Below are 9,266 nucleotides of genomic sequence, written 5' to 3' on the forward strand. Positions count from 1 at the left end.
TCAAAGTTTAAGCTCATCAATAAAACTTCGCAATTCACAAATTTTCTTTTCATGTTCTAAAATCAACTTTTTCCTATTTGCATACTTTTGAGCTAACTTTTGAAGTTCTTCATGTATTTCAGAATATGCACTATAAAGTATATCATACATAGGGGAATCATCAGAATTTGAACTAGAATAGGAAGAGTTTACCTCACTAGATTCATCTTGCTCTCTTACATTGCAATAATTCAACTTTTGAACCATAAGATATTGCTTGTTTGATTCTTCATCTTCCAAGGTGCTTGTTGATGTAGTGTTTTCTCCGGGTGCATTCCAAACGATGTATGCTTTCTTGGCTTTGATATCCCGAGAGTATTTCTTTTTTTCTTGGTCAATATTCTTGAGAAAAGTAGGACATATGTACCTCATGTGGCCTACTTTCCCACACTCGTAGCAAGTTGCTTTGTCTTTGAGATACTTGCTCATCTTGATTGAGTCTTTTGCATATTATATTTGAAACTTAATGAATCCTCCCTTCTTTCTTAAGTGCTTTACGAATTTTTTTATGAGTAAGGAAATGGTTTCATCATTGATGTCGGAATCGAACTCATCATCGTCAATTTTCTCTTTATGACTTCTTGAATGTGATTTTGTTGCTTTGAAAGAGATTCTTTTGATGTTCTTGTTCGTTTGTTCATGGAGTGTCAAGCGTCTTAGCTCCATCTCATGTTCTTGAAGTTTGCTAAAAAGTGTAGCGAGTGTCATAGAGTCCAAGTCCTTTGACTCCATGATGGTCATCACCTTGGGTTGCCACTTCCTGTTAAGACATCTCAACACTTTATTTGTTAGTTTACCTTTAGCAGAAGATTTAGCTAATGAAATGAGATGGTTAATAATGTCATTAAATCACTTTTGAAAATCATAAATATAGTCATGTGGAAACATGCGAAATAACTCATACTCATGTGCCAAAGCATTTGATCTAGACCGTTTGACCTCACTAGTGCCTTGGTGGATTACTTGTAAAGCATTCCACATTTTCTTGGCACTTTTACATTGAGAAATCCTAAAGAACTCGTCATATGAAAGTGTAGAGGTAATAATATTTTTTGCTTTCAAGTCAAGCTGCACTTTTCCCTTTTCCTCATTGATCAAGAGACTTTTTGGTTTCTCTTTGGTTTCTCCCTCCACCAAGTATAGTGGAACAAAAGATCTATATTCTACGACATCCTAAATATATGTATCAATAGCCTGAATAAAGATCATCATTTGGATTTTCCAGTAAGCTTAACCCTGTCCACTAAAGATGGGAGGGGAGTTTATGAAGGATCCTTCACCATCGAAAGGATTAGTAGAGCCCATAGTAAAAATGCCTAGGATCAACGATCTAAGTGGTTAAGCTAACATGGTTGTACTAGCTCTCATACCACTTGTTAGATCTCACATGGCTATATATTTCACCTAGAGGAGGTGAATAGGTGGTACACTACATGATTACCGTTGCTCGATTAACAAAATGATCATTCAATTTTTCTCACTATTTAATTGATTAACTAATGATTTAATCGATTAACTACTTATGCATATAATTTATTATCTCAAGAACCTAATCGATTATTCCATAGTTATAAAAACCGTATCGTACCGGCCGGTTCAACCGGTGAACCGGGCCCTTAACCGGTCAAAACCGGTCAAAAACCGATGAACTGGTTGGTATTTTACTAAACCTGCCGGTTTATACACATATTTGTTTTTTAAAAAAAACTTAAAAACTTAAAAACTTAAAAATCCATTACAAGGTGACCCCCCTTTCCAACCATTCTTCAACCCTTCAAGGCACATACTTCCAAGACATACTTATATTACACCTTTTGGTTCCTAACGTGAAATTTGTGTAATCTTGGAGTACTATCTAAAGATAAGATTTGGTAGAAAAGTATAATATTCATAGAGACAACTTTGACTCCTTGGTGTTAAATGTTAAAACTCCAAATTTATTTGTTTTGTAGAGTAAGTTGTGAACTTATATCATTTATTTATATTTTGCGGTTGTTAAGTGATACTTTTGGATTGATATATGTTTTTTAATTTAGACTTTGAATTTGTTAAAGATTTAAAGTTGTTTATTTATGTGAATTTTGAGTAGATTATGAATATGGGTTATAAATTTGAGTATCTACCTATTTGAATTTTTTTTGTTATAGGTTTATATATATATATATACATTGTATATATATATATATATATATAAATATAAGTATGTATGTCCGGTTTAACCGACATGCGGTTTAATTACTGGACCACTGGTTGAACCATTGTACCACTATACAAGTATCCTGACCGGTTTGATAATCGGTACGATTTTAACAACACTGGATTATTCAGTTCTTGATATTTGAAAAGCAGTTTTCTTTGATCTCCAAGATTTCCAAGATTTAACTAAACTTATATGAACTCTTACAGGTGATAACATATTGTTAATGCATAGAATATAATATGTAAATAATACAGACTAATATGCATGACAAGTTAAGTAAATGAAGAAATAAGAAAATGTAAAGATTTAAGGGTTAAGAAGAATGAGACATGGCTTTTATCCTGGTTCGTTTGATTGTCTACAAGAAAACTACATCCAAACATCCCTTTCTAATCTCAGGAGTTTCTTCACTATGGAATCAAATGTATTTTACAAACACACTTCCAATAACTCTACAATGCTCCATTCTTGGCCTTAGAGTCTCTCAAGTTAGTTTGAACTTCAACCCATCTCATTCAGATACTAAATACCTCCTCATGGTATAATCCCAGCCACTAACCACTGGCAACCAAGACCTTTGTGAAGTAGGAAGACTCAACCTACCCTCAACTAGGATTTTCCCAAACCAATTCTCTATCAATAGCGACAATAACACACGAAGAGAATGTGTTTATGGCAATGTCTAAACAAAAAAAGTTGTTGCACCTATATATGCTAAATATACACCCTTCTAGAATCTAAGAATCTTTCTACAAGTCTCAAAAACTCAGAATATAGAAATGTGAGATGTAAGATTTATTTGAACAAGATTTGATAATACAATTCTTGAAAATATTTTTCTAAAGATTCATGAAGATTCTTTTTTTAAAGATTCATAAAGATTATTTTTTTAAAGATTCATGAAGATTCTTTTTCTCCCTTTTCTCTCTTTTTCTAAAACACTTAGGAAAATCTCTCTTTGCATATGAAAGTGTATGAGCAATGTGATTTTTTAAAAATGTGTGATCAATGAAAAAGTTTATATGTTATCATGCAAAAATGGAAATAGTTGGGTTAATATACAGTTTTGTTTGTGCTGTAGTTAATCGATTAATACTCTACCTAATGATTAACGATTCTCTAAAAATCAAAATTTCAAAAAGTGTAACTAACATTAATCGATTAATCTTGTAGTTAATCAATTAATGATTTCCCACTTTTGCATAGCTTAATTGATTAAAATAAACCTTAATTCATTAAAGGTCTTCTGAAAAAGATATTTTAACATCATATGAACCTCCTACATGATTTGTAAAAAATATGGTGCTTGATTTTGAATGATGTATGATTTAAAATTCTTTTCAATGAATCAAAATCATTTGATTATGTATTTACGCATGTATATGTAAATCATGTATGTATGCATGTAAGCCTCATTTTAGTTATGATCAATTTTAGGTTATGAGACTTCCATTAAGGTTCACCTAGCCTATACTCTATTCAATCAAACATCTTAAGACCTAAGGAAAAATAGAAAAACACTTAGCCTCTAGTCCTTCTTGAATGTTTGAGCTTTAGTGAAGTTGAGTCTTCACTTTTGACTTGTTGTTTGTTGATTTATCCATGTCTTCAAGCTTGATCTTTGATTATAACTTTGTCTACCTTCTTTGTTGTCAACCTTTGTCTTTATCTTTATTACAAACTTTATTGTCGATCTTTATCTTCATCAAAATCTATGTGATGCATGCTTGCATATAAAATCTTCACAAGTTGAACAAACCAACTTTTATGGTACACAAGCTGATGATGATGACGAAGATGATGAAGATGATAACGAGGAAGATGAAGAGGAATCACAATTGTTTAGAGGTGGTACCAGACAAACAAGACAATACCAACAACAACAATTAAGAGTATAACCACCTCAAAGGAGAAATACACCTTCATGCGGCACATCATCTCATAAGCGTCATTAGGAAATGAAACTATTGTAATAAATGAATATCGTTTTATGTTGATAATGTAACGATTTCCAATTCCTAGTAAAATTAGTGGAACTATTCCTAGTTATTTTGATAATATGGTATTGCTATTTTAATTATCACTTTTATTTTGTATAAAAATAAAATCCTAAACCCTAAGGAAAACCATAAACTCTAACTAAAACCCCTAAAACTAACCCCTAAAACTATCCTCTAATGTGTACAAGGAGAAATTGAAAATGGAATATAACTCATTGAAACTCGTTTTCGTGGTCCATGAGTAAGGAACTCGTGCATGGACAACACAATTTTCACGAAGGAGAGAGAAAGTCAATGAGACTCATACATGGAAGGCACGACTTCCCTTGGAGTCACATTACTGGTCTACGAGTTCCCTTAAATTGTGGGTGGCATACATGAGTACCCTTAAAGATACCCTAGTTCTATAATTTTCAAAAAAGTTGCACCATATGTGAGATCGTGTAGTCAAACTACACTACCCACGTAAATTTTCCACCATAATTGTGTTTCACACCATACGTGTACTATAATCCATTACATTCGTATGAGCACGACAAAAACCGTTGGATTGATTACTCCAATGCACTCTCTATCCAGAAGATGTTTGGGCCTAGAGGACATTCTGGCTTCTCAATTGTTATATATAGATATTGAAATTGAGATATGTAATTCTAAATCATATGTTTGTTACACTCCCCTTGTGTCAATGAAAATAAAGCGAAAATAACACTAATATTGAATATTTAAATTGACATGGAAAAATGTACGATAGAAGATTTGAAACATATATTTGTTCTAGATGTTGACAATAACATATTTACTGAGGTATAAATATGGTAAACATTTATTATGTTCAATGGTTTAGAATTGTGCCTTTTAATTTTTAAAGTGCAAAATACATTTGCGAGAAGTCACGTTCAATTTATAAATGTCAATTTGGGTTTGTTACTATCATTTATATTATTTTCATATTGTTTTTAACTTGTAGTCTTGTATTAATTTTATTATTTTATTAGTTTTTATAGTGTTCTTTGTTGGTTATTTGGTTGGTCGGATCAAGATACATGGGTGACGTAGCCTTCTTCTAATCCGATTGTTGTAGAGTCTAGACCCCCCCGGGGGGATGCCTAAAAAGGTTCTACACACTCAAGTCAGTAAGGGTTTTAGAGAGATTGCTGAAGAGTATGTGAGAAAAAATGCGAGCAATAAAGGAGGAAATCGGAGAGTTATTAGAGTGTGTGAGAGTATTTAATACAAGAGAGAATGAGATTATGAGATACTTCATGTAAGGGGACACCCCCTATTTATAGTAAATGCAATGGATGATGTGTCATCTGTCTAGTGGTTGATGGTGATTGACAACATGTGTCATAGATGTACAACATGCCTATCCCCGCTGTATACTAGGTTCATCTCTGACCGTACCTTCATGGGAGACAAGTTGGATTTGCAGGCAGCATACTAGAGCCCAATCATGGATGCATTGAATGAGGTGTCAGGGATAGTGGTGCTTGATGTGAGGTGATGCAAGCCTCCAAGTTAGACTTGTTTGGCTCAAGGGGACAAACTGACTTCACAGGTGGTGTGGTAGAGTCCAATTGGGGATGCATTAAATATAGTGGCAGAGGTAATTATGATGCTTACATGATATTGACATAGGGACCCAAGTTGTGTTTATTTGGCCCCTGGTTGATCGGAGGGGTCCCATCCTGGGCGGCCGAGGTGTCCGGTTGATCGGGACGACAACTGAGGAGATGCTCGATTGGGTAGAGATAGGGAGGACTCTTGAATGTTATGCCCTGGCGCAAAGTGATTTTGTTTCTGAAGGGTTGTTCGGTAAGTATCTTGCTCGGGGCTTCAGGTTAAGTTAGTTGAGTTTTTTTATAAGCGTCTGACTTGTCTTTGCCATTTTTTCACCAGCTAAAATGAGTGACTAGGTGGACCGGAGCAGGATGCTGAAACGTGCTGCCTTAAAGAACCAAGAGCATGACTCTGATGCCTCCAAGCGGGCACAGGTGAGCTCGCCGACTCCCTCTGCTGGTCAATCAAGGGAGATATCCAATCCTCAACGAGAACTGGTGATTCCTCCTTATTTCGGGCAAGGTTCGGGCCAGGCAACTTCAGTTGGCACCTCAGTTCATCAACTCGGGCCGTCAGTCAGCCTCACTAGCGTGAATTTAACCAGGTTCCATGCTGCTTCAACTAATAAAGAGGCAGCTGCCCTGGCTCGCCCAGGATCGGGAAAATGGAAGTCCCCTACTCATCCGAGCGAGAGGTAGGAGAAGCCTTATGCCCGCCACATCTATGTCATCCTAGAGGAGGTGGATGTCAACTTCATGAATCCAAACGTCAAGGAGCTAATGGACAACATCCCTCTACCAAAGTTGTTGAAGCAATTACGGAAAACAAGTATTTTGAAACCGAGGGTGTGCTGGTCTCCCAGGTGGGGAATGAGACCCTCTCAAACCTTCAGGAGAATTAACCGGCGGAACTCGAAGAGCTAAAGGAGAAGCACACAAAGGCAGTGAAGTCTCTAGAGGGTCAGACGTTGGCCGCCGAGCAGGAGCTTTCGAAGTTGACTTCCGAGCTTTAGGATGCCCAAGAGGCTGCTTTATCCGCTCTAGAGAACCTGATCATGGCGGAGTGGTAACTGGAAGCCCTGACTGACCGTTTCAAGAGGTCTGGGGGGAGAGGCTTCAACTTGCTGATCAGTTGAAGTTGTCGGTCGGGCGAGAGGAGTCTACCTAGGCGGAGATTGCTCGCCTAGCCTGAGACGTTGCTCTTTTGCAGGAGGAGCAAAAGCAACTAGAGCCTGAGGCTAATGATGCGGCTTATGCTGGCTTGGAAACACTTTGGCCCAGGTCCGGCTGATGCCCGAGTCACTAGTGACGGGGAGCTGGTTGCCAAGCTGGATGAGGTCCTGGTGAAGTTGTCAGTGTCGGGGAAGGATGAAGGAGCGTCCTGAGCGTCCCTTTGTTTTTACTTGCACTTGTTTTTATTTTTCTTAGTGTAATTGTAGGGCTTGTATTCACTGTTCTGGTTTCTATCAATGAAATTTCCCGTTCTTTTACACATTGTCTTTCTCTGAATATTCAGAAGTGTCTGATGACCGGAAACATGGATTGTAAACAAACGGTGATCACTATTCAGGAACGAATAATTGAATGGAGTAAATGAATAAAAGAATTGAACTGTATCTAGGTTCGACAATCAATATATAAAAGAATAACTGGATACCCAAATTTGTTTTAATCTAAAGTGCTAATTGTCTGGTATTTGATAAATAATTGAATCAATTACTGTGGAACCAAGTGGTCTCGTCCAGATCTGGGTGAACAATGTCAAATTATCTTCTGGTATGACATATGAGCTAATGTCTAGCATTTGAATGAAACCACCGTCAAAGTAGGACAAGGCCTTTTGAGGTGTGATGTTGATCACCGGCCACGGGGACTTGGTCCTCGGCCATGGGGACTTGGTCCTCGCCTTGGGGTGTTTAAAATAAAACTACCATCAAATTAAGAAAATGTCCATGCCTTTGACGGGTATTTCTAAATACCGGCCAAGGGGAACTTGGTCCTTGTCCGAAGGTTTTTGAAATAAACCGTTGTCAAAGTAGGACAAGGTTCACGCCTTTGAGGGGTGTTGCTGAATACCGACCAGGGGGTTTTCAAATAAATCATCGTCAAAGTAGGACAAGGTCCTTGCCTTTGAGGGGTGATGCTGATTACCAACTAGGGGGGACTTGGTCCTCTCCCTAGAGTGTTTAAAATATGACTGCCATCAAAGCAAGACAATGTCCATGCTTTTGAGGGGTGTTGATGGGTACTAGTAAGGGGGAACGGGTTCCTTGTCCTGGGGTTTTGTTTTTAAAATAAACTGCCATCAATGTAGGGCAAGTTCCACGCCTTTGAGGGGTGTATTTTGTATGTCGAAGAAGGGGGATTTCCTGGTTTAGCAATAGGAGATTATAAATAATACCTCGTTAACATATATGAGTTTATTTTTTCCCGATTACATGGGTTTATCCGGTCCCACTTAGGGTCAACATTATATTTCATTACAATTATGCTACGAATAAAAAATTCGGAGGTTTGCGGCCTTCCATCTTCAGGGAATATCTTTTCCGTTAAGGTATGCCAACTTTTAGGCACCCTTACTGATTTTTTTATGCACTCGGTAAGGCCCCTCCAAGTTTTGTGCCAACTTCCCCTTGACTCGGCTAATGTATACTCTACGGAGGACTAAAGTTCCTTCTTCAAAACTCTTGGGAACTACAAAGGTGTTGTATTTGTATGTCGTTCGTTTCTTCAGTGTCGCCTCCTTATCCGAGCGTGGTCCCTTCTTTCCTCAATCCAGTCTAGATAATGCCTCAGGAGAGTTGGATTAGTTTCCTAATCAAACTACATGGTCCTACAGGTGGGATCATAGCTTCAGATCCATACATGAGGTTGAATGGTGACTCACCATTGGTGGAATGAGGTGTCGTTTGGTATGCCCAAAGCCCATGGTGAAGTTGGTCGGGCCAGGTGCCTTGTGCTTCATCTAGTCTCTTCTTAATCCCCTTCAAGAAGACCTTGTTGGCTGCTTCTGTCTTCCTATTTTTTAGAGTGTTCCACCAAAGTGAAGTGTTACTTGATGTGTAATCCAATCAATAATTCTTGAAACTTTCGATATGAGAACTAGGTGCCATTGTCCATTATGATGGCGGTTGGGATCCTAAACCGAGTGATGATGCTCCTTCATGTAAACTTTTTGATGTTTGTGGATGTGATGGTGGACAAGGCTTCTACTTTTTAATTGCCCAACTGCCGGAGGAAAGGTCCCAAGATGTTCGTGCCCCATCTAAAAAACGACCAAGGGGTCATGGTGGTGGTCAATACTTCGGGTGGAACCTTGTGGTAATCGGCGAACAATTGACACCGGGTGTATTTCTTGGTCAGCTCTGATGCTTATTTTTCCATGGTGAGCCAGTAATACCCAGACCGTAAGACCTTTTTCGCCAGAGTGGCTGTTCCGGGATAGTGACCACAACTTCCTTCATG

At 37.9% G+C, this 9,266-nt stretch overlaps 1 protein-coding gene across 1 annotated transcript; it reads right to left on the minus strand.

Annotated features, from left to right (window-relative positions):
* Positions 1-468, minus strand: LOC109330916 (zinc finger CCHC-type and RNA-binding motif-containing protein 1-like). The gene has a single exon (XM_019565183.1). The coding sequence runs from the start codon at positions 466-468 to the stop codon at positions 1-3; it is 468 nt and encodes a 155-aa protein (XP_019420728.1).

The sequence above is a fragment of the Lupinus angustifolius genome, chromosome LG17 (genome assembly GCF_001865875.1).
Source record: "Lupinus angustifolius cultivar Tanjil chromosome LG17, LupAngTanjil_v1.0, whole genome shotgun sequence".
NCBI lineage: Eukaryota > Viridiplantae > Streptophyta > Magnoliopsida > Fabales > Fabaceae > Lupinus > Lupinus angustifolius.